General features: G+C 38.7%; 1 protein-coding gene across 2 annotated transcripts; it reads left to right on the top strand.

Moving 5' to 3' along the window:
• The first annotated feature begins 221 nt into the window (after window positions 1-221).
• LOC126968312 (aspartate--tRNA ligase, cytoplasmic) lies at window positions 222-21,623 on the top strand. Of its 2 annotated transcripts, none has more exons than XM_050813253.1 (13): window positions 222-297; window positions 3,247-3,368; window positions 3,832-3,994; window positions 4,641-4,776; window positions 5,370-5,547; window positions 8,079-8,223; window positions 11,525-11,676; window positions 15,653-15,819; window positions 16,315-16,430; window positions 18,395-18,549; window positions 19,316-19,427; window positions 20,263-20,322; window positions 21,481-21,623. In XM_050813253.1, the coding sequence occupies exons 2-13, from the start codon at window positions 3,258-3,260 to the stop codon at window positions 21,582-21,584; spliced, it is 1,599 nt and encodes a 532-aa protein (XP_050669210.1). In that variant the 5' UTR covers window positions 222-297; window positions 3,247-3,257; the 3' UTR covers window positions 21,585-21,623. The 2 variants fall into 2 exon arrangements, with proteins under 2 accessions (XP_050669210.1, XP_050669209.1); XM_050813252.1 differs by lacking the exon at window positions 222-297 and adding an exon at window positions 455-618.
• Window positions 21,624-26,930: the final 5,307 nt, after the last annotated feature.

The raw sequence follows: 26,930 nt of genomic DNA, 5'->3' as shown, positions 1-26,930 counted from the left end.
TTTTTTATAAAATAATGTTCTTATATTGTTTATAAATTTTACACTACCAAAAGGACATTTTTGGCTCATTTAAGTATGATATTTTGTGCTTTAATCTGACGACCTCATTGCCTGTACTGTAAATAAATTTAAAAAAATGTGGTTTGAATCTATAAAATGTCACTGTAATTTTGACATTAATATGACATTATAATCCATCCCTACTCGGGGTGTGAGCAGCCCGAACGGCGAAGTCCGAACCGTAGTATCTATACTAATGTCACTAGATTTTCATTTTACTAACTTTAAAACTTAAAGGTAAAAAATAAGAATGGTTTTTCTTATTACTAAATATATAAACTTTAAATTAATGTTTTTGATTTTATCGTAATAATATAAACCTCTGATCAGTTGCAGTTATTATAATTTAATACAAAATATAATCCTGTTGTAAAAATAATGACGTAAAAGTATAAATCGGAACGCACTTTCTCAATGTTTTATTTTAGTAAAGTTTTAGGTTATCCGTTAGCCATATAAGTTCTAACATCGTAACTAAAGTAAATGTAGGTTATTACAGTAAGTTTTAAATGTGTAATTAAAGTAGTGAATGTGAAAAAAAACTTCCGTTTACATTTGGTATGTATAATATATTTATTGAATTTTATATGTATAATTTCCTTCTACTTATATGACGGTCTCGGCAAAAATTAAAACTATTCCTTATTCTTTTCATAATTTAATCTGTTAATTTAAATTTTGCCACTAATAGAGACCTTACTACCCTAGTTATAGTATAATAGTCATACAAACTAACAAAAGCTGTAAAGTTGTGAAAAATCTTATAAAGTTGTGTTTATTATCAAAGATTCAGATATGTATTTAAAAACTATATAGTAGGTATTGTTCTTGTCTGAACTTTAAGAATAGTTAGATATTCTTAATTTGAGTAAATAATAATTATTTGTTTATCACTTTATTATTATTGTAAATATTTACTTTGATTATTGTCAGTATTACATGTTTAAATAAAATACTTTTTAATTAATTTAAACACCTGCACTTAATTATAACTGCATTTATCTTTGCACATTTTCATGGGGACTATTCCCATGAAAATGTACTCCTGCAAAGGTCACAAAATGTGAGGGTAATTAATAAATAAATTATAAAAATTTAACTTTACAAAAATGTAGAAAACACACTTACACATGTTTAATCCTTTAAAATCTAAAACATAAAGTAAATATTTTGTCAATAAATTATTTATAGCAGAGAGCATGAAAATTTTGCTAAATTATTCTCAGTATGTTCTATATTACATGTCTCAGCATGACTTGATGCATATGCTTTTTAGGTAGGTTTATAATTTGCTTTCGTAAAAATATAGTTTTCATATGTTTGTTGTATCTTGCATCAGTCTTGAGGACAAAAAACACATGAGATATTGACAGTATGGCATGTAGAGTGTTGATACTCCCTATGGAGCCCCCTCTTTCATATAATATATAAATTCTAAGTGGCACTACAATTGCGCTTGTCTCCTTGAGACAAAATATTGAGGCATGTCCTGCATATCAACAATAAATACCAAGCTCAATGTCTTCTTTGATTAGAAACTAAACAGTCCCCTAGATTGACTCTTACCGGCTCATGATATAATTTTCATTTCATTTTAAGTACTTTGATACATCAATACATTCCAAACACACACTCAGCAAAGATAATTTTACCAAATTCTGCTTCAATAGTCATCATGAATTCTTAAGTAATTTTACTTGAATTAGTATTCATTTAGGAGGTATTTTTCTATATCTTGATAAATTTGTAATTAAAACTTATTGACATTGTTTAAATAGTATTGCAATAACTGATAGTTTTATCTCCGATTGCATTCCCTTATGTATTTAGTACAAAAAATATTATGCTGAGATGTATTATTGTATTTATTTTATGCTATCTTCATGAAGTCATAATGTATCTCTAAACCATACTAATATAATAAATGTGAAAATCAGTTAGTTTATCTTGAAAGTTTCCTTCCCTCCTTAAAGAAATGGTATGTATGACTGTTGATATATATTCTTTACCATTTATATTCTTTACCACCACCACACCTATTTTTTACCGTACTTTACCACTACTTCAGAAAAGTTGAGCTTTAATCTCTTTTAAACCAATATTTACAGATTGCAAAGTAATGTGATAATTATACTCAAATGTCATGACTTAGTTATGTCTGCACACACTAGTCTAACACGAAGTGTAAGTGGCCACCACATGTACTGCCTGTCATGTGGACAAGCTATCCTTTCAAAATTTTTAATTTGAAAAACTTAAGTTTTCAAACTATTGTTCAGAGCTTTCAATGATTTGCCACTTTTTTGATTAGTCTTTGGGCCAAACAGTGGTCTACCCAAGCACAAGAGACAAATGATAGCACAGATTGAAAAAACACAACTCCAGGACAGTACCTAACTTAGCAGGAGAATCAAACCTGGGCATTCACAGTTAGGACCTGTACCTAATAGTGTATAAATGTGTGTGAGCTGCCCCCCCCCTACTCTGAAGCGGCAAACAGAGCAGCTCAGAGGGCTCACCACCCTTCTCCAGATTCTCTGTAGATTACCACAAATTCAACAACAGGGTATGATCCAATTTAAATGCGGTTCACTTTCACCTGGAGATGTCGAAACCGGAACACTCCTTTATACGAAAGACTGGTGTATGCGTTTACGTCAGGGCGTCTGTTCTCGACTCCTGAGAATCCCAGTCGTGGAAAATCATACACCTTCAGACCACACCACACCCCTTTTGTTGACTTCACATACGTACGGCAGCCTAGTTTGCGTCGACCTTCCTTTGGGGTCGTCGGACCACGGCCTGATCCGCACCCGTGCTGATCACGCGCCTGGCTTTTTATACTACCCGTGGAGGCAGATCTGTTTTTCACTGGCCGATATAGATGCCGATGCTGTCGCAGTTGCTGATGTGGTACAGCAAGGAATGGAACTCCTCTTGGTTTGGCTGCTCCTACAAAATGGCCTGTCGCCGAAAGCAGAAGTGCTTTCATGCTTGGTATCTAAGGATGAAAATACCAGCGAACTTAAAAATCGGTACCATCACGCGTCGAGGTCCGTCAAAAGAGTATATAGTAGAATCTAGAGTATTGCCAAGGCGAAGATCTGAGTTGCGAGACTTGTTTTTTATTACAAGTTATGTTTTTGATAGCATAGATGTTACTGATACAATTAAACTTGGCTTCAGGTATATGAACAATGGTATCAGAAGAAACTAATCCAATAGTGGAGGGGGATGCTTCCAGTAAGAAAGCCGCCAAAAAGGCAGCGAAAGCAGCAGAGAAACAACAGAAAAAGGCTGAACATAAAGTTAGTTATAATTTATTTATCTTCTTGAATGATTTTAATATTTTTTATGAAGAATGCTTATTTAGTTTTTGTTTATGACAAAAATAAAGAAGACGAGCAGGACGTTTATTACCAATGCAGTGCTACTCAGGACTCTTGAAAAACCCAACAATTCTGAGGGACACTATAATTGCGCTTGTCACATTGAGACATAAGATGTTAAGTCTCATTTGTCAAGCGCCTTTCTGACCGAAACACAATAATGCTCACACATTACTGCTTCACTGACGAAGAATGCGCCGTTGTGGTACCCATAATCTAGCCGGCATCCTGTGCAAAGGAGTCCACTGGTAAAAGTTAAGCAAAGCAATCGATCAGCCAACAAAAACCTGTTGAATATCTGGGTTTTGGGTGCCAGTATAATTACTGGTGCCTTCTGTACTCAACTTAAATTATCACTGTTATAGGAATGCTTTAATTTCAGGGAACAAATCAGATGCAGAATGAATCAACAGAACTAGACTACTCGGAAGGTCTCTATGGATCTCTTGGTATTATCAGATCTACCGGGGAGAATCGAGACAGGATCTACACTGACGTCAATGATTTGGGGGTGTCAAAGGCCGGCCAGAATGTGTGGGTTCGAGGTGAGATTTCTTACTTATTATTTTAAATTACTCAGTTACTACATATATCACGGGGAGTATTCCGAAGAGCTGTTTCACCCGATTCCTGCCGCCCAATTCCACCTTCGCAAGACACGCCACAAGTTAGGATATCATCCCCACCATCTGGATGTGTGGCGGTCCTCCACAGTGCGGTTTTCAGGGAGCTTTCTTCCACATACTACGAAGCTGTGGAATGAACTTCCTTGTGCGGTGTTTCCGGGACGATACGACATGGGTAACCTTTCACCGGCCTAAGGTCTAAGGCCGACAACGCTCCTGTGATTCCTCTGGTGTTGCAAGAGAAAGTAGGTGGCGCTGATCACTTAACACCCGTACGCTCAATTGTCCTCCTTTTCCATAAAAAAATAAAAATATTACTCTATGGTTAGCATTGATCCTTCATGTGTTTATTGGAGATTGGTTGCCTGATAATTCGGTTGGTGCAAGAGATAAGCAAGATTCAGTCTTAGCAGAGAGCTGCAGTTAACAGTGGCTATCACAATAGATCACATTGGTCACAGTGAAACAGGACTGCACTGAATTGAAATAAAGCCACTTTACAAACCATATCCATAGCCAATGCAGAGTTAGTTCTTAGAGAAATCATAACTTTTTTTTTCTTTAGCCCGCCTGCAGACGTCAAGAGCGAAAGGCAAGCAATGTTTCGCGGTGTTGCGTCAGAGTTCGAGCACGGTTCAGCTATTGGTGAGCGTGAGTGATGAGAGAAAAATCAGTAAACAGATGGTCAAGTTTACTGGCAAGTAAGTATACAGGTGATAAATTATAATTTTAACCCCCATATAATGCATCCTACGTTATGTAAAATTTTAAATTCTTATAGCGTTGCTGATATTGACATATTTGCAGATTCCTTAGCCAAATTCCGCAAGACAAAACACCAACATTGGTGATCTTTAATGATGTTATAATTGGTAAATTAATGTAACATAAAAAAAAAATATTTCTGTGCATGCTGTGTTTATTTGTAAGTAATCACTACATTTAGTTCCTAGTTCTACTTTTTATGTTTGTGTGTATTATTGTAAGTGGTTGTAACTGTAACCTGATTCCTGCCGCCGAATTCCACCTTCGCACGACACGCCACAGGTTAGGATATCATCCCCACCATCTGGATGTGTGGCGGTCCTCCACAGTGCGGTTTTCAAGGAGCTTTCTTCCACGTACTACAATAATGCTGTAGAATGAGCTTCCTTGTGCGGTGTTTCCGGGACTATACGACATGGGTACCTTCAAAAAAACCCCCGGTACGGTGACCCGTACGCTCGTTTGTTCTCCTATTCCATAAAAAAAAATATAACCAAACCTAATAAATAAATAAATAAATTGATTCCAGTTTAACCAAAGAATCTATTGTGGACGTCTACGCCAGCGTTGCGAAGACTTCGAAGCCGGTCGAGTCATGTACGGTGCAAGATGTGGAGCTGGTGGGTGCTCAAGTTTGGGTGGTTTCCAGCGCCAAGGCTCAGCTTCCACTGCAGATCGAAGACGCAGCCAGGCCTGAGAAAAATGATGTAAGGGATTTCTTTCTCATTAGTCCCTCCAATGCAGATATGTATTGATTGTGTATTTTTGTTACCGCTATAACATCAAATTAGAACATCTTCTCGTCTCGTCACTTCCCGTGTCTAAAGCACTAACGGCCGTTCCCAATATACTATCTACAGATAAGAGATAAATTACTACCTTCTACTGTCAGTAATTAGCTGTCAATAATCTGAAACTGTTCCAATATACCCCATAAGTCATTCTTATCGATTTATATTGGGACACGTGGATTGCAATTTCCATACAAATTTCTATCGCTGTTAAGCTATACGTCGTCCCATTGACAGACAGCGTGTACGGATAAGATGAGTTCGTCGATAGGTTTATTGGGACAGAAAAGTCAACGATAGTTACGATTTTTATCTCAAGTAAGAGATAGACTGAATATTGGGAACGGCCGTTTGACAATTTTAGTGGCGCAGAACTATTTAACTTGTTATGCCTACTACTCGGTTAAGTCGAGTTAGTGAGTCTTTTATTGGGCGATGTGTATGCTTCTACAATATGATATCAGAAAATGTTAAAAAACGTTTGTATGGCAAAGGTTACTATAGCATAAACGATTTTCTGAATTATACCACAGACTGGGAATGAAGCGAACACCCTCAGGCTCTTTAATTATAAATGTTTATTGTACGATATTACAATGTAATCCATATTTTTTTTTAAAAAGCCCGCTGAGTTTTTTGCGCCCGTTTATTTCAGGTCTGAGGCAGTCTCTTTTGAATGGGTGGTAGTTTTTGACGTTTAATAAGTGATTTTGAATAAAAATATTTAAATTTGAATTGTATCTGCCATAGACTCACAAATTGTATGTATATAGACACAAAACAATAATAGAACACTTCTTTAACTTGATACTAAAGCGTCTGAATCGACGCACGCACACAAACGCATGATTTACACGGCCTCTAAGCAATCTTGGGAAGACAAAACTATTGAGTGCCACACCGTACGCTGCCGAGACGCTCGTTGCTGTCTTTTTATATGTACTAACCCTAGCGCTCCGCCCAGACGTAGGTATAAATTTCAAGGTGACCGCTGAGTTACGCTACTGTAATAACTATTCAAAAGCGCTTAGTTTAATCTTTATTGAATAAAGTTTATTTGACTTTGAATTTGTTCCATTACTTGTATTGTGGTATAGGCAAACAACGTGCAGCAAGATGGAAAAGTTAAGTGAATCCATTGTTACTCTAACAGTTTGTGATTGACAGGTAGTAAGCAGTCAGCGACGCTTGGTATTATTATTTTGAATGTTAAACTAGCTAACACACACATTGATAAATCAAAATTGGTCACGTGTTATTGGGCTGTATGTGTAATGTTTGTCCATGACAGTACTGCCTGCGTAAGTATTTATACACCAAAATAAGGTTAAAGGAACTTTTGCCACCTTAAGAGCTAGAAACTAGAAACCGTGAAGCTGGAACCAATTGTAGTTTCGATAATTTTGTAGCATGGTTTTAGCGAGTGTACCTGTAATTACACGTAGTATAAAATAACAGCTGGGAGCCATTTGACGAGTAAGCAACTTGGCAGACTGTATAGGTGTCTTCGGCGTTAACATATCGAGCGACGATCAATTCCGTGGTCACTTGAAAGACGACCTAATTGGCCTCTAAAGGGCTTGACATCCTCAGTAGGGAGAGATAGTACTTCACTACAAGCCACCGCTTGCAACAATATAAAGTGCATTTCGGCCTCAGATGGAGTACTGTTCTCACCTTCTAGTGAAATTACTGGGCAAATGAGACTTAACATCTTGTCTCAAGGTGACGAGCGCACTACAATTGCGCTTGTCAATTTAGAATCTTTTGTTTTTTTGAACATCAGCTGAACGTACTGCTCGTCTCGTCCCTTATTTTCATAAAAAAAATCACCTCTGGGCGGGGGCTTCCAGCTTCTTCTACCTGACCGCATACAACGAAGAGCGGCTAAAATCATCGACGATTAAGTCATCTCCGATCGGCTTGATTCTTTGGCGTTGCGTAGAAATGTGGGTTCTCTCTGCATCTCCTACGTATTTAACACGGGGAGTGCTCAGAGGAGATAATCGAGTAAATTCAAGTGAAAGATGTCGAAAGAAACGCGAAAATGAACGAAAAATTAACCATCTGATATCGCCTTTACGATCAGATCTTTCTGTCGGGTTAGTTATTTTATAATATAATCTGACCACAGCTAATCTTTATACATATATATACAATTCTTCTGTAGGTACTTGTGTTGACAGTGAACTTCTCCTAAATGGCTGGACCGATTAGAATGAAATTTTCTGTGTGTGTTCAAGTGGATTCGAGTATGCTTAAGATTCACAATTGAAACCTATATACCTGCTAATTGGTTTAGATTCTCAATACAGTCGACACATAATTCTCCCACGTATATGTTAGTGATCTCCTCCTGACGTCTGGACCCATTTTTCAAATTTAACACGTGTGTACAGGACAACGTCTGTCGGGTCCCCTAGTCTACTATGAAAATATCGTTCTAGGACCCAGAGGCATTGAGAATCCGCGTGAACCAGGACACTAGACTGGACAACAGGGTGCTGGACCTTCGGACTCCGGCCAACCAGGCCATATTCAGACTTGAGGCAGGAGTCTGTCGCCTGTTCAGAGACATTCTGACGGAGAGAGGTACGAGTATATTCATTCATGTGTTTGTAAGCCAAGTTTTGTTATGATTCTGTATTAAGTGACAGTAAGTGACAGTGGAAAAAGTTCGACTATTTGATACACTACTACTACTCTTCAATTTGTTATTTTAAAGTGATATCCCTTACTTCTGCAGGGGTTAATAATACAAATTAAATTTCTAATGTTTTAATCCCAGAAGTATTGTTTAGATTTGAAAGAGCGACATCTCAAGTCAATTTCCTAATATGCAATTATTGGGGTTGAGCAGATTATCAACTGTTAAATAGATCCTATACCAAAATTTACGATCATGCGTACTCGAACGGTTGGCTCAGTAAGAGAGCTCGGACGGAGCCCGAGAGGTCGCGGGTTCGAGTCCCGCATCGTACATAATTTTGGTTACAAATTTAATTTGTATACTACTACTGCTTATTAAAATGAAATGAAATGAAAATAAAAAAAACATTTCAATTTTCATTTCATTTCATTTACCTACTACTATTTACATACTAAGACTGTAAGATCTAGATTTACATGGGCTTATTTTTTTATGGAAGGACGATAAACGACTCGAATGAGTCACGTGATATTCAGTGAGTACGCAAATTCTCCTGTTACACTAGTTACAGAAAAGTGCGCGTTACGCGCTTTTTTTAAAGTATTTTTTTATGACAATAAGGGACGAGACGAGCAGAACGATCAGCTGATGGTACTTGATACACCCTGCCCATTACAATGCAGTGCTGGTAAGAATTCTTGAAAACCCCAAAAATTCTGAGTGGCACTACAACTGCGCTCGTCACCTTGAGACATACGCTGATAAGTCTCATTTGCCCAGTAATTTCACTAGCTACGGCGCCCTTCAGACCGAAACACAGTAATACTTACACAATCACTTCTTCACGGCAAATTTCTTCTTCAATCAAAATTGGTAACAGTAAGAATAGATTCACTTACCTTTTCTCTTGCTGTATCTCCGTTAGAGATTATCTTCTCTCTCGGACGCTTTGATTTTCTATACGCTACTATATTTAATTGTAAGTGGTATGATATGGTAAATTAACACTAACGTTTTTAATCATTTTGCTAAATAATTTCGATTTAAACAAATTTCTAAACCAAAATACATCGCCGACGAAATGTGCGAAAGAGGCGAATGTCTCTTTTCGCTCCATGATCGATAAGTTTCTTATGAGCGTATACAATAGACTTTGAACTTTATTGGCACGTACTTAGGTGATAATTTGAATGTTTTAATGTTATATGTATAAGTGAATTGACATTTTTGACGACCTTTTATTAGGCGAATGGAAGTCCAGTTGTTTAGGCTGCAGTTAGTGGTCGACCGACGGTCAGCGCTGTCGTCGGTAGAGTGTAGCTATGATTATGAAAACATGAACGCCTTCAGTCCAACGCTGATGAATTGCTACGCGCTTAGAGCTTTTTTTTTTTTTTTATGGAATAGGAGGACAAACGAGCGTACCTGGTGTTAAGTGATCACCGCCGCCCACACTCTCCTGCAACACCAGAGGAATCACAAGAGCGTTGCCGGCCTTTAAGGAAGGTGTACGCGCTTTTCTTGAAGGTACCCATGTCGTATCGTCCCGGAAACACCGCACAAGGAAGCTCATTCCACAGCTTCGTGGTACGAGGAAGAAAGCTCCTTGAAAACCGCACTGTGGAGGACCGCCACACATCCAGATGGTGGGGATGATATCGTAACTTGTGGCGTGTCGTGCGAAGGTGAAATTCGGTGGCAGGAATCAGGTTGAACAGCTCTTCGGAACACTCCCCGTGATAAATGCGGTAGAAGACACACAATGAAGCGACGTCTCTACGCAACGCCAAGTGATCCAGCCGTTCACAGAGTACTGGGTCCCCGACAATTCGAGCTGCTCTGCGTTGCACGCGGTCAAATGGATCGAGCTGATACTGGGGTGCGCCAGACCAGAGATGACAGCAATACTCCATGTGAGGCCGGACCTGCGCTTTGTAGAGCGCTAGAATGTGGGCCGGCTTGAAGTATTGCCGTGCTCTATTTATGACGCCCAGTTTCTTTGAAGCCAGTTTGGCTTTGCCCTCCAGATGGCCACGGAATTGGCAATTGCTCGAGATTTCGAGACCCAGTATTCCGATACTAGGCGAGGCTATAAGGGAAGTGTTCTCGAAGAGCGGTGATACGGCAAATGGGGTTTTTTTAGTGGTAAACGCGCAAACTTGAGTCTTCTGGGGGTTAAATTGGACAAGGTTCAACTTACCCCATTCCGCGACCTTCTCGAGAGAGGACTCGATAGAAGACACAAGTTTCTCCCGGCACTGGTCGACGTTTTCCCGAGAGAGACCTGCATGGCCCGTGTATACGGCATCACCAGTGCTGTCGTCTGCATAGCAATGTATGTTGGAGGTGTCCAACATATCATTGATATGCAGAAGAAACAGCGTAGGAGATAGCGCACAGCCTTGGGGCACTCCAGCATTCACGGGCTTCGGGTTCGAGCAATATCCGTCGACAACGACCTGTATGCTGCGCCCAGTGAGGAAGCTGGAGGTCCACTTGCATAAGCTCTCGGGAAGCCCAAATGATGGAAGTTTTGCGAGGAGCGCCTTGTGCCACACACGATCAAAGGCCTTCGCTATATCCAGACCAACTGCCAGGCCTTCCCCCTTGCTTTCAATAGCCGCCGCCCATCTATGTGTTAGTTATACCAGAAGATCGCCAGTCGACCGACCATGGCGAAAGCCGTACTGCCGGTCGTTGATCAACTGGTGACCCTCAAGGTATACCAAGAGCTGGCGGTTGATTATGCTCTCCATGATTTTGTAGAGTAGGGAGGTAATAGCAATAGGCCTGTAGTTTGCCGGATCCGAACTGTCTCCTAAATAATTATTGTGAGAGCTACGTCGCGCTGACAATAATTGTCGTCCGCTGACGCGAATTAGTGCGTTCAGTTTGACTGAGCGACCGACCGTACGTACGTGTGTAACATCGTAAACAAAAATTCGTGTTCTGGCAAATTCGAATATATTGTATAAATTTCTCCTTCAATTTGACGCTCTATAATAATTGACAATGACATGATATCTTTTTATTACGTAACCGTTTGCGTAAATACTAAGTAGTACGCACATATGAAAGAGGCTTAAAATGGATTAATTTTTCTTCACAATTATACACGGGCAATCAAGTTTGCTGTCAGCTGAGCACTAAAAGCAACAAAGTCAGCGCTGACCGTTGGTCGAGCACTAAATGCAGCCTAATAGTTCGTCAATAATTATGGTGTTATCTTCTTTTATGGTATAGGCTTCGTGGAGATCCACACGCCAAAGATAATATCAGCGGCGTCGGAAGGCGGGGCCAACGTGTTCACTGTGTCGTACTTCAAGTCGTCTGCGTATCTCGCTCAGAGCCCGCAGCTTTACAAGCAAATGGCGATAGCAGCCGATTTCGACAAGGTATTTATTATACGTGCCATACATCTAAGTACTATTATTATTAGTATTATTGTTGGGTAATGAACAGTTAATTTACAACAATAATAATAGACTATTAGATCTTGTTTTATCTAATACTGTTTGTGTGGTCAATAGAACAAAACCATTAGCATTGCCAGAAGACGGTCATCATCCATCCTTAGTGGTGAAGGTTGAGAGTGAAAAAAATAACAAGTACTTACGAGCACCGACTCGTGTTGTTCGTTGTTATCACAACGCCGACTACAATGCAGTTAATGATGAATTATCAAAAATTGACTGGGTTGAAGAGCTCTCATCAGAAGATATAACATGTGCCGTAGGAAAATTTTATTTTATACTTAACCATATTATAGATCGAATTGTCCCTACAAAACTAGTGCATGAAAATGATAAGTTTCCGTCGTGGTACTCTAGATCTTTAATAAAGTTAATTAAGAAAAAACTGAAAGCTCATAAAAAATGGAAAATATACGGAAGATCTAGTGATTATGATAGGTTCTCGGAATTACGCCGTGAAACAAAACGTTTAGAAGCAGAATGCTATGATTTATTTATTAATAAGGCCGAAAATAATATTTATAGCAATTCTAAAAAATTCTGGGCATTTGTAAAATCTAAGCGAAGTAGTAATTTCATTCCAGACTATATGTACTATGATGATGATACTGGATCAGACGGTCAAATGATAGCTAATATGTTTAACACATTCTTTAGCTCCGTTTTTACAGCCGATTCTAATACTAGATTTAGCCATGATAACTTACCATTAAGCTATACTCAAACTTTTGCGAGAACAATAGACATTACACGTGAAAAGGTAGAAAAGTACTTGTTAAAACTTGACCCAACCAAAGGAAGTGGTCCCGATCATTTACACCCAATTTTACTGAAGGCATGTAGTAGACAAATTTCAATACCTTTAGATATACTCTTTAGGAAATCATTACATTCAGGTAGTTTACCATCAATATGGAAAATGTCTTTAATTGTTCCCATTTTTAAAAGTGGTGACAGACATAATATTAAAAACTATCGTGGGATTTCAAAGATATCGGTCATCCCAAAATTATTTGAAAAAATTATCTATGACACTTTATTTCCTTTATTACGACCACTAATTATTCCACAGCAACATGGATTTGTAAATAAACGCTCGACGGAAACTAACCTTTGCGAATTTCTAGATGAAGTAATGGATGCCTTAAACAATGGATTCCAGGTAGACACAATTTATACCGACTATTCAAAGGCGTTCGATAAAATTTCGCATGCTCGACTATTATTTAAACTTCAGCGTATCGGTATTCAAGGAGATCTTCTAAGATGGCTGGAGTCGTATCTCCGTAACAGAACACAAGCGGTAGCTGTTAAAGGATTTATTTCTAGTTTTGTCCCTGTTACATCGGGCGTTCCTCAGGGCTCTCACCTTGGCCCATTGTTATTTAACATATTTATTAATGATGTTTTGCAATCTTTTAAAAATTCTAATATTTTACTTTATGCGGATGACACCAAAATATTTAAAATAATAAAAGAAAAACAGGACTGTGTTGACCTACAAAGCGATTTAATTGAGTTAGGAAACTATTGTTCCGCTAATGACTTATACCTCAATGTTGACAAATGCTGTATGATAACATTTTCGAGGAAAAAAATGCCAATTTTCTTCAAATATAAAATAAACAATAAACCCCTTAAAAGGGTGTCAGAAATAAAAGACCTTGGGGTAACGCTAGATTCGGCTCTCTTATTTGAAAATCATATTGACAATATGACAGCAAAAGCTTATAAAATGCTTGGTTTTATATTCAGACAGGGAAATGACTTCAAAAATATTCATACTTTTAATCTTTTATATAATGCTTATGTCAGACCATATTTAGAATATGCCTCGACTGCTTGGAACCCACGTTATACAAAATATATAGATGCTATAGAAAGTGTACAAAATAAATTTATTAAAAGATTAAATTATAAGTTTCAAAATTGTAATACTCCTAAATTTAATTACCTATCTTTACAACAGCGTAGAGAATACAGAGATCAAGTTTTCCTTTTCAAAATATTACATGACTTAATTGATTCCAATCGTATTTTAAGTAACATTAAACTTAACTGTCCAAAACATTATACACGTTCTATAGATACATTCTTTATCCCTGTTCGTAGAACTAATTATACTAGCAATTGTTTTATTATAAGAGCATGCAACACTTATAATAATAATTATAGTCACTTAGACATTTTTCATAGCAGCTATCCAACTTTTACTAAAAAAATTAAAGAATATCTTAAACATTCTTAAAATATGTCCAACCGATAAATTTGATAAATTTTGTTTCATTTGTATTTTTGTGTACTTTTTTCGCCTTATGTTTAATTGTATATAAAATCGTTATATTTTGTATTATATTCACTCCTACTTTGTTTATATTTAAGTGGAAACTTTATTGGCTTGTGTAATATAAATTATGTGTTACAATGTGTATATAACTTAAGCTGTTTGTTTTCCAATAAATAAATAAATAAATAAATAAATAAATTCTGTAGATTTATTGTGCCCCCTACAAGTGCTCGGACGCACGGATTAGGTAGTTTGGGCAACGTTTAGAGATTGATTTTCTTGCATATTCGGAGTTCTAATTTGTATCTAAATCACATCCTCCAGGTCTATGACCTTTAAGAGGCGCATTATCCTCAGTAGACACATGTGGGGTTGGTCGTCTGTGTGGACATTGAGAGGGCCTTAAGGCAACCTGCCCTAATTGCGGCGATGGCCTCACATTCCAGAAGTATGTGTTTAGGATCATTGTAGGCCTCTTGGCAAAATCCACATTTACAATCCACCTATTTTTGTCAAGTGACCTTTGAGTTTGCAGTGCCCAGAGATTCCACTCTGCCTACTGCCTGTGAGGGTTTGTTACTGACTCCTGGTGAGGTTTATGTAAAGCTTTGCCCGCCTCCGATACGTAAGAAATAAGTAGCCCTAAACCATCTGGGATAAATTTCGCATCCAATGGTGGTAGTTTCATGTCGATACGATCAGTGGTTTAGGCGTGAAAGAGTTAGATGTCCTTAATTTAAATGTACTGTGTAGCAGTCATTGTTGTCGAAAGGAGCTGACGTAGCGTCATGCTGCGGTGGTATAATACAAATACAGCGCTGATTCTCAGGAGCCCCCTGGTGACCCATTGAGTAACTACTATTGTTAAAAATTATATTTTTTTAAAACGTTCCATTATTGTCTTTCTATAAAAGATTATTAATTTTCGTACTAGAATCTAGAATATAGGTACATAAATATAAAATTATAATAGCATAATATGTGTGTTTAAGTAAAAAAAGAGTGTGTGTACACGCGTTAGAAGTTATACTTCTTTGGCGTATGGAAAAATAAATCAAATTTTAACAAATAGTTAAGATCAAAGATAGTATAAACACTCAGCATTTAAGGTTAATATAAACAAGTATAGAAGATTTATAAATTTTTTTTATTTATACATAAAATTTGTTAATATACCAGAAATAAAATAAAACGAAAAAAAAAATATTTTTTAGATAATAATGTAATAATGTAATAATTTTTATGACCATAACCATGTAAATAAATTATACATACCGACAATTAACCTCAAATCTATAAATGCATCTACCGTCGTATATGAAATTGATTTAATAAAAACACCAAAATAATATTTATTTAATCACACTGTTTAATTGTACTGTTACGAAACACGTGTTCTAAATATAAAAATACTAGAATATACAACTTGAACATAGTTATCGATTTTCATGCCACCTAGAACTAACTTCGCGATGTAGATATCAGGTGTCAGTGTGCGCGCGCATCATAAAAATTCACTCTCATCATTTTTCTCCATCGCGCTAAAAGAAGTATAACTTCAAAAAAAGACCATACGAGACAGTCAAATTCCCCATTGTAACAAATTCGCAGGTATTTACAGTGGGTGCCGTATTTCGTGCAGAAGATTCGAACACGCACCGACATCTCACCGAGTTTGTGGGCCTGGATCTGGAGATGTCGTTCAAGCAGCACTACCACGAGGTGCTGGACACCATAGGCCAGACCTTCACAGACATCTTCAGAGGACTGCAGGATCAGTAAGTCGAGATTATGGAAAAAATTCGTACAAATATATTTTTAAAGCAACCAAATATATAAATTTAATTTATGAACGATACGGTACTCGACCCGTGTCCTCTTGGGTTCTGTCTGAGCGCTCTTTCCAACTGAGCCAACCGTTCGAGTACGTAGGGATAAGCCTTGGTGTATCTTGTTCAACTCTCAGGTTGTGGCTCCATCTATAGGATTAGGAAATTGATCTGAGACGTCACTCTTTCAAATCTTAACAGCTGTTTGTTATTTTTTTAAAGTGATAAACCTCACTTCTGGGATGAATTATACAAATTAAATTTGTAACCAAAATTTTAGGAACAATATGGGACTTGAACACACGCTTCACGGGTTTCGTCCGAGCGCTCTTTCCAACTGAGCCAACCGTTCGAGTATCTGTAATAGTTACGGAATAATCACACTTCACGATTACATCCTGTATGAATAATTATCTCCATTAATGTGATCCAAATTATTTTCAGTTATGCTCGAGAGATTGCAGTAGTGGGTGAACAGTACCGAGTAGAACCGTTCAAATTCCTCGACCCTCCTCTGAGATTGGAGTTTCCTCAGGCTATTCAAATGCTGAAGGAAGCCGGTAAGTGAGATTTTGATTTTTTTATGAAAATTATATAAGTATTAATTAGACGTAATTCCAGAAAAACGTTCCAAACCACAATCATGTCGAAATTGAGTTAAGAAAACCAAACTGGTCACGTGATTCATATTAACGGACTGACAAAAAATGGCAGCCCTACAGTCACTCTTTAAATGACATCATGACTTAGTAGCCCAACCCACATGTATGGAATGCACTAATATTTATTAAACTTTAAACAGGAATTTCTTAAAATGTGATGTTTGTGGCTTGGAACGTTTTTCAGCAACTACATCCAATTATTAATCACACCTTTGCACCCTTCTGTGAACGGCTGGATCGCTTGGCGTTGCGTTGAGACGTCGCTTCATTGTGTGTCTTCTACCGCATTTATCACGGGGAGTGTTCCGAAGAGCTGTTTAACCTGATTCCTGCCGCCGAATTCCACCTTCACACGACTCGCCACAAGTTAAAATATCATCCCCACCATCTGGATGTGTGGCGGTCCTCCACAGTGCAGATTTCCACATACAACAAATCAAATCAAAATCACTTTTTTCATGTAGGTCACGGAAATGACAAAAAATTTTTTTCTTATTGAATGTACCGCTACTTCGTAAAGGGTTGACCTAATGAGAAGAAGTAGCAAGAAACTCATTGCAACTTTTATATCATGATTTACAACAAAGCGGTGAAATGAGCTTCCTCTTGCGGTGTTTCCAGGACGATACGAAATAGCCACATGGGTACTTTCAAATAAAGCGCGTACAGTTTTCTAAAGGGCCGGCAACGCTCCTGTGGTTCCCGAGAGGGTTCGAACCCCATTGCTGGCAAAAGGTTTTTTTATTACATTTTATTTTTCTTAGATAATTTATACGTCTAGATAGTCTCTTGCCGCTACAGAACCGATGTAAACAGGCCAGGATTATTACTTTCGTGTGCGTGACAAGCTACGTCTTCCACTCGAGATTTGTATGTCCTTTTGTGTTAGTACGTGCATTGCTCAAAATAAAGCTTAACTGTCGACCTAAATTTTTTCGACGTTTCACAGCTGTTATAGTCTATCTAGACGTATATATGATCTAAGTTATTTTTATTTTATGAATAAGCATAGTATATATTTTTTTTTTCTTTCTGTTATTATTCTGATATTAATGTGATATTTTTCAAAAAAAACTTTCATCGTCAGTTTCACTTGCATCGTAGTTCCATTTAGCCACACAATTGCATATTATAGAAACCAAGAGGTTGGATTCCAGAAGTGCCTACTTTATCTTCAAATCTTTGAAAGCCGCCATTTTGAATAAATGTTTCGTTTACAATCAGTATCCAAGTCTTGTACAATTGTGTACGATTCGCACTTGACTGGTTTTTTAAAGGCTTATTTTAAATCAAATCAAAATAAAGTGTTATTCGTGTAGGTCAAGGAAATAACACTTATGAATAGTAAGTTTTTTTAAAGAGTGACAAGAAACTCATTGCCACTCTTTTAAATCAACATTTACAGCTTCATCGTTGCACAAATTATTTCAATTTCAAATGTAAAGTTATGCAATAAAAATACTCAAACAAGTTAGATGTCAAATTACTCAATATTTTACACAAGTAAGAGACAATAGTAATGAATCGGTGTTTCTGGGTACAGTATCATCCTGTCTATCTAAAAGCATTGCCACTATGTAATATTTGACAACCCCTATAGCCCAGTGGTTAGTGAACCTGCCTAATGAGCTAGAGGTCCCGGGTTCGTACCCCGGTAGGTGCAATCATTATAATATGATGAATATAATTTTTTGGTTCCGAGTGATGGATGTTTATAAGTATTTATATATGTTTAAGTAAGTATATTTTATTAAATATATTGTTGTCTTGTACCCCTAGTACAGGCTATGACTAGTTTGGGGCAGGATAGTTTGTATAAAGTGTGTCAATATTATTATTATTTGTAAATGAAATATTTTCAGGCGTTGTTGTGGGCGAGGAAGACGATCTCTCGACTCCTGATGAGAAACTCCTCGGCAGACTGGTGAAGGCCAAGTACGACACTGATTTCTACATCCTGGACAAGTATCCGCTCGCCGTGAGGCCATTCTACACGATGCCGGATCCAAACAACCCGGTTAGTGTGCGACAACCTTTAAGGAAGCACTTACCTGAAATACGACACTCCATTCCATTTAAGTTTGGATATGCTGTTATTTGGACAGTTTTTCACTAAACACTTTGTCATTGCGTGGCCTTGTATTTAAAGCGCGGTCGATACACAACTGTACGAAAACTCTTCAGACAATTCCTAATTTATTACGTAAATTGTGCCAACGTGAGAACGAATCTAATAAATGGACTCCTCAAACCTGATTCCTACCAACGTTTCCCACCTTCGCACGACACGCCACAAACATGTATAAATAACATCCACAGCATCTGGATGTGTGGCATCCTTCATACAAAATGCACTTTTCAAGGGGGGCAATAATTCTATACCTCAAGTCCCAAAGAACAAAAACTATTCAGAAAACGATTCTAAAAGAAAACATAATAGACGATACGACAGGGGTACCTTCAAAAAAAGCGCGTACACCTTCCTTAAAGGCCGGCAACGCTCCTGTGATTCCTCTGGTGTTGCAAGAGATTGTGGGCGGCGGTGATCACTTAACACCAGGTGACCCGTACGCTCGTTTGTCATACTATTACAAAAAAAAAAAAAAACACTCGAGTTGATACTATACGGAACGAAACTTATGAATAAATATTGGAAGTAACAACTTTCTCATACTTACCTCAAACTTTCTGAATTTCAGACTTGTGACACTTTGGAACTGAGCTTAATTAGTTTACTTTAACTTACTCAAGTTTGTGAAATATTTTATTTTAATTTGTTTCAGAAATGGTCCAACTCGTATGACATGTTCATGCGCGGCGAGGAGATATTGAGCGGCGCCCAGCGAATACACGACCCGGATATGCTGACGGAGAGGGCGCTGCATCATGGCATCGGTTCGCATATCAGTTATTTTAAATATATACATATATAAATGATTTTCCTAATGATACCACAGACTGAGAATGAAGCGGATACCCTCAGGCTCTTTAATTATAAATGTTTATTGTACGATATTACATTGAAATCCATACAATTATTTAAAAAAGCCCGCTGAGTTTCTTGCGCCCGTTCTTCTCAGGTCCGAGGCAGGTTATTTTGAATGGGTGGTAGTTTTTGACGTTTTAAATAATCCATTCAATTTCACTTATAAGATATACACAGCACTAATGTTGCACAATACGTCAGCTGTATAGATATACTGCTATAAGCATTTCGGTGACGCAAACTCATGAGATTTCATCCATCCAAAAAGTGTCTAACCATATATATATTTTTAAATTGTTTATTTATCGTGTGAGCCAGTTATGAGCATGTTAGACGACGTGACGCAAGCTCATAAGATTTCTCTCTTCCAAAAAGTGTCCAACGCGGCTAGAAAAGTTATATCACTTCAAAAAGCGGTCGACCATATCGAATATCGCAAAAGAAGGATCCCTGGCCAACATAAAAGATGTAATACTATATAAAAGATATTTTTTATTTACTTGGCGGTATAATTTGTTATCTTGGATTTAATTATTGATTGTAATTGCGGCAGTAGTTATATACTGTCGAAGTTTAAGCTGTTGAATTGTCGATGATGTGATACAGAGAACACTTTACACTACAGCACGTTCAAATTTGCTCAAAATAAAATATCTTCTTTTTAATTAAAAAAAAATCACTGATTTTACATGACGAAGAAAGAACCTCAAAATAGATTATTAATAAAACAATTATTTATTTCAGATATAAGCAAGATAGCAGCGTACATAGAGTCGTTCAGGCTCGGATGTCCTCCCCACGCTGGTGAGTGACTGTTTATATAAACCTATTATATTTATGGTGAATATTAATAACAACAGAGAAAACAATAGAAAAAACAAAATATAATCAATAAAACAAAAATCAAGAACCAAGACGTATTATTAAAATGGTTTCAATTCTTGTTTGCAAACGAACACACTCATCCGCCGAGTAAACAGTGGAACCGGTTCAGTGTTCAACTTTACAAGCCATTGTTTAAAAAATATAGCAAATAAATATTATATATATATAATATGTTTTATAATGAAACAAAAACTATTTAATTGTTGCTCTGTAAAGAGAAACTTTATTTTGTTATAAAACTTTCTAACTTTCGGCAACAAAAATCGGCGAGAAACTAAACAATGTAATTGAGTAAAAAATCATAATTTTTTCATATACAGACAGTGTGATTTTTACAACGTCGGGGAAAAAATAGGTTATAGTAAGTAATCGGAGTAGAACACAGTGAAGCTATTAAAAAAACATATTAAAAACGCATTTATTTATAAGTAATATTAAATTGAAGTTTACATTTTAGATATAGGTACTATCTAAACGTACACATTACACCTACCAGTGGGAGGCTACTTTGCACAGGAAGCCGGCTAGGTTATGGGTACCACAGCTTTACTGTGTTTCGGTCTAAAGGGCGCCGTAGCTAGTGAAATTACTGGGCAAATGAGACTTAACATCTTATGTCTCAAGGTAATGGCGCAATTGTAGTGTCGCTCAGAATTTTTGGGTTTTTCAAGAATCCTGAGCGGCACTGCATTGTAATGGGTAGGGCGTATTAACATGAAGCACACGTCTATGAGCGTTGGTAGCTGTAACAGCCAAACTAAAAAATATAGTAGTTCCCTTCTGGCCAATCTGGAGTAAGTCTGAAAATGTAAACGGAAAGTTCTCGAATAAAATTACTATTCTACTTTTCACATTTGTACTCGAAAAACATCGCGAATATATAAACAATTTGTGATATTAACATAACTTTTGCGATTAATTATACAAATTAAATTTGCAACCAAAATTTATGGACGATGCGGGAATCGAATCCGCACCTTTCGGGTTCGAGTCCTAAAAGCTCGGACGGAACCCGAACCACGAATTTAAATTTGTAAAAATCAATAATATTTAACAACAGCTGCATATTGTCAACAGGTGGAGGCATCGGTATGGAGCGAGTAGTGATGCTGTATCTCGGTCTGGACAACATCAGGAAGACATCCATGTTCCCGCGGGACCCTAAACGTGTTACGCCGTAGATGGAATAAATCGGAAAACTATTAAAATATTTTAAATCATTTATTGCATTCAATATTTATTCAATTTTCGCATGATTTAAATAGCCTCAGGGTGGTAGCTCAATTCCCAATCTATGGTATCATTAAGAAAGTCATTTATGTTATAGTGACCATTACAAAAATAACGTTTTTTTTTAATTCTTGTCCCACAAGGACATTTTTTAAAAGCACATCAAACACACGTAAAAAATTACTAACTTGATTTAACCAAGTAGTACACATAACAAATTTTTAACACCAAGAAAGAACTAAGGAATAATTCCTATAGTGCTGCAAGATTGTTAGGTATTGGTGTTCACTTATCATAAGCTGACTCATGTGCTTGAATTTTCCACCCCTTTCATAAGCGATTGCACTCAACAGAAGTATTGGTTACTCTATGTTCTTATAAACAATCACAATTCATACTTCTATTGAACAATTTACTGGAATTTCTAAATTTAAACTAAATCAAAACCGCAATTTAAGTTTACACTTCAATAGTTGAAACAACAGTTAGCAAATATTATTGCTGATAATATTACATTAGTTCTTGAGTAACATACTGACACGGGAGTGGGTCAGGGATTGGAAATAATACTCCGTTTATAGGAACGAGTCTTTATTTGCGTTCACTTTTTCTGAACTTGCACTTCGCCGGTCTGCCGCTGTTCCTCTTGTCGGCGGCGGTACCTTCAACGCGTCACACCGCACCGAACACTAAGTCTCTTCTATCTTCTTCCTCTTGGAACACTTCCACTTTTCACTACTTCTTCTTTTCTTCTTCTTCTTCTTTACACTTTCGAGTCAGAACTAGAACTGCCGTAGGCCACGCTTAGTACGGCTTATATACCCCCGGATCCGTTCTATTTTCAAAATGATTCTCCCGTTCCATCTTTAAATTTAAATTGTACTAGAAAATTCTTTTAACTATTTTTATCCTGCTTACACATTTTCCATCCCTTTTTTTCTGTTCGATTTGATACTGAACTAACTAGAAATTTCCTTTAACTTCACAAAACCCAAAAAAATCCATACACTGGTAGGTGTATCGAACCCGGGTCTACGCGTCTAAAGTAAACACTTTTCCGCTGAGCTACGAGTAATGCTGACGGAGCTGTTGAAATTAACAATGTCTTGAAGTTTGACAATTCTCGTCATATACTTCGAAGGGTTGCTACGCAACACTGCCCCCTCCCAAGACATGATCGTCCCGATCATCGTTGCTTCCGTAGTACTTAGCCACCCGATCGACATGTACGATTTTCGGGGGACTTCGAGGGGTACGCTGGATCCTGAGAGTCACATCATTTATCCTTGTGATTACTTTGTATGGTCCCTCCCAACTTGGTTGGAGCTTCGAAGACTTCCCCTTTCGCCTTACAGGATTGTGTAACCAAACCAGGGTTCCCTCTTCAAAACCAGGAATATTAGCTCTTCGATCGTAGCGGGTCTTCATCCGTTTACTTGCCTTAAGCCCAGTTGTTCTAATTTCCTCGTAGATGTCAACCATCTTTTTCCGTAACTCATCCACATATTCTGTTATACTTTTCGGAGTATCCGGTGGACAGCCTGAGAGTAAATCAGCTGGCAATTTCAATTCCCTTCCAAAATTGGCGTACGCAGGAGTCACCGTTGTCGTCTCGTGTATTGCGCTTCTATACGACAAGAAACAGTGGAAAGTACTCATCCCAGTTATCCTGATGACTGTCCACTACTTTTGCCAGATGTCGCTCCAATGTTTGGTTAAATCTCTCCACCATCCCGTCCGACTGTGGATGATATGGCGTAGTTCTGGTCTTATGGATTCCCAAGATCTTGCAAACTTCTTGAAATACTTGTGATTCGAAGTTCCGCCCTTGGTCACTGTGCAACTCCAAAGGCACACCGAATCTGCAGAAAACTTCATTCACCAGCTTCGTCGCAACGGTAATTGCTTCTTGATTCGGTAGAGCAAATGTTTCCGGCCACTTCGTGAAATAATCCATCACCACCATTATGTAACGGTTTCCAGATTTGGTGACTGGGAACGGTCCGGCCATATCCAGAGCTACTCTTTCCCACGGAGCCCCAACATTGTACAACTTCATAGCTCCTCTGCTTCTGGTCTGAGGTCCTTTGACAGCAGCACAACTCTTGCATTTTCGGCACCAGTCTTCCACATCATCACGGCAATGCAACCAGTAAAATCGTTCTTTAATTTTTGTGAGAGTTCTTCTTATTCCCAAATGTCCACCTGAAGAACCATCGTGATAAGCTCTCAGGATCTCGTTCACCTTCTCCCTGGGAACGACCAGTTGCAGATGGCAATCCTTTCCTTGCGGGGTTTCCCATTTACGGCAGAGCAACCCGTCATGCATCACCAAACTGTTCCATTGTGCCCAGAGACTCTTGGTAGCCGTACTGTGTCTAGCCACTTCAGACCATTTTGGTTTAAGTGATCCACTTGCTAGCCAATGTAAAAGTGGTTGAAGATCCTTATCATTTTCCTGAGCTCTCCTCATTGCATCGTTGCTCCAGTTCTCGTCGATCGAATCTGTTCTGATCAGCCGGGTCATAAAATTCTCTTTCTCCTCCTGACGAATGCAATGTTTGCATTCCATCGGACAAGGTCTTCTAGATAACGCATCTGCATTTCCATGACTTTTTCCTCCTCGATGCTCGATTTCAAAGTCATACTCTTGAAGTTGCTCAATCCATCTGGCCACTTGTCCTTCCGGATTCTTGAATTCTAGTAACCACTTCAAGGCGGCATGATCAGTCCTTACGAGGAATTTGCGACCCAACAAGTACTTTTTGAAATGTTGTAATGTCTTCACCACGGCCAGTAACTCCCTACGAGTTACACAGTAGTTTCTCTCCGGCTTTGATAAAGATTTGCTAAAGTATGCAATTACAACTTCTTGATCTCCTCTCTTTTGAGATAGTACTCCACCAATTCCAGTGTTGCTAGCATCAGCATCCACTATGAATCTTCCCTCTGTGTCAGGATATCCGAGGATAGGTGATTCACATAGTCTTTTCTTCAACTCTAAGAAAGCTTGTTCGCATTCTTCATCCCAGGAAAAGGCTCTTTTCTCCTCCGTCAGTCGATGTAAGGGCTTAGCAACATCGGAAATCCCTTTCACACAGCGTCGATAATAAGAGCATAGTCCTAGAAATGCTCTCACATGTGTCACAAGTAATTCACCTGACGTTGAAAGAATGAACATTTCTTTGGACTCAACTTCAAGTTGGCACTCTGCAGTTTTGTGAAGACTTTTTCGAGCTTCTTAAGATGATCTTCAAAACTTCGTCCCATAATGATTATGTCATCCAAGTAGACAAGGCAGGTTTCTCCCAACATACCTGCCAGCACATGCTCCATCAACCTTTCGAAAGTAGCTGGGGCGTTGCATAATCCGAAGGGCATTGTTTTGAACTGCCATAACCCTTTTCCGGTTGAAAAAGCCGTCTTCTCCTTGTCTTTTGGGGTCCAGATCGACTTGCCAGTAGCCACTTTTCAAATCAAGAGTAGAGAACCACGTCATGCCACAAAGTGAATCTAATGTGTCATCGATTCTTGGCAATGGATAACTGTCTTTCTTAGTTACATCGTTCAAGCGCCGATAGTCCACACAAAATCTAGTTGATCCATCCTTCTTCTTCACCAGAACCACTGGAGAACACCATGGACTCGATGACGGTTCTATCACACCATTTTCTTTCATATCCCGAATCATGTCTTCCACTTCTTGTTCACGTGCAAACGGAATACGTCTTGGTCTTTGCCTTATCGGAACAGTGTCTCCTGTGTCGATCTTGTGTTTCACCAAACCAGTTCTTCCGATGTCCCCGTCGAGAACATCCCGGCGTAGCGTAGCAGGAAATTTCTCGCTTTTATTAACTGTAGCTTGGTAAGATTGTCCTTACAGCCATCCAGAAGTTTCTGTATGTTCACATCCTGGCTTGCAGCTACGGTCTTCCTCCCTTCTTCACACTTTCTTAACCAAGCTATCTCCTCACAACCTCCTATCACTGTTCCTTTCCTAATGATTTGCTTGTCCTCATGAGGATTAAACACGGGAACCATCGCAATTTGGGAGTTTCCCACAACAGTCCTGGCTGGGATCCATTTCGTGTCCGATGTCTCTCTTTCTATTAAAGCGCATTTACAAGGTCTCGGATTTAAAGTAGTGTCTCGTAAGCACAACACTTTCCCAAAAGTTCCGCCTTTTATTGGAATTTCTTCACCTCCATGCTTCAATACACCATGTTTCATGTTAATCGTACACTGATGATTTCGAAGAAAATCCAACCCAATGATGCAGTCATCTGTGATATCTGCGATTACCACTTTTTGCCAGTACAACGTATTACCGATTTTCACGGCCACGATCTTCTCTCCCTGGACTGGTATGCGCTGGCCGGTAGCTGTTGTGAGTGTTAAGTTTGCATTTTCTCGCATATGTCGTCTTCCGATGCTCTCTAGTCTTCTTTGGCTAACGACTGTACGTGAGGCTCCCGTATCCAAAGTGAAACGGCAAGATTTTCCATTTAACCCATCCCTCTGTAACTAAAGTGTTTCCGTCATATGTCTGCTTAACGAAGATCCTTGGGGCTTTGCTTCTACCAGCCAGCGCCCACCCCACTGCCCTGGCCTTTTCTAGTTTTCCTGCTGCTCCAGCGGTGATGTTGAGACCGCCGCATCCTTCCTACCTTGCGTTATGCTCTCACGCCTGGGGCAAGTGCTCCTAATGTGTCCTCGCTCCCCACACCCATAGCATACTGGGCTATATGCTTGCCTTCGGCTGGAATCTGCTGGTACAATTTTGCGGAGTCTCAACCCCCGAGAATCGTGGCGAACTGCTTCCACTTCCAACGCATGTGCCACCGCTTCCTTCAAGCTAGTATGATGACTCAGTCGTACGGCTGCTGTTACTTCGGCGTCCCGTATTCCATCGATGAACACTTGGAGCAACATTTCTTCTATTGCAGTTGGCGACGACTGATATGCTTTACGCACTAGCTTCTCAGCTTCGAGGGACCGCTGCTGCAGAGTTTCGTTGGCCCTTTGACTGCGGTCCTTAAGCTGCGCCCGATACACATGCTCAAGGTGTTTATCGCCATAACGTGCCTCCAACGCGTTAAGAAGGTTCGTATAGGTTACTTCCTCCTTCCCAGCGCCGAGTGCTTCCAATACGGAAAGTGCTTCATCACGGAGCGCTAGTGTGAGGGCAGAGTGTGCTTCTAGGTCACTCCAACCATTTGCTCTTCTGACCGTCTCTAATTGTAGCTTGAAGGCGGCCCAGGAAGACTTGCCGTCGTAGGGGGGTACTTTCAAACTTC

The sequence above is a fragment of the Leptidea sinapis genome, chromosome 15 (assembly GCF_905404315.1).
Source record: "Leptidea sinapis chromosome 15, ilLepSina1.1, whole genome shotgun sequence".
Classification (NCBI taxonomy): domain Eukaryota; kingdom Metazoa; phylum Arthropoda; class Insecta; order Lepidoptera; family Pieridae; genus Leptidea; species Leptidea sinapis.
This window is presented reverse-complemented; position numbering and strand designations above follow the sequence as displayed.

Bases quoted from the DNA above. Each gene is read 5' to 3' on its own strand.
- LOC126968312 (XM_050813253.1), top strand. From the start codon at position 3,258: ATGGTATCAGAAGAAACTAATCCAATAGTGGAGGGGGATGCTTCCAGT. The intron at 16,431-18,394 runs GTAAGTGAGATT...AAATATTTTCAG, and splicing joins TCAAATGCTGAAGGAAGCCG to GCGTTGTTGTGGGCGAGGAA. The intron at 18,550-19,315 runs GTTAGTGTGCGA...AATTTGTTTCAG, and splicing joins TGCCGGATCCAAACAACCCG to AAATGGTCCAACTCGTATGA.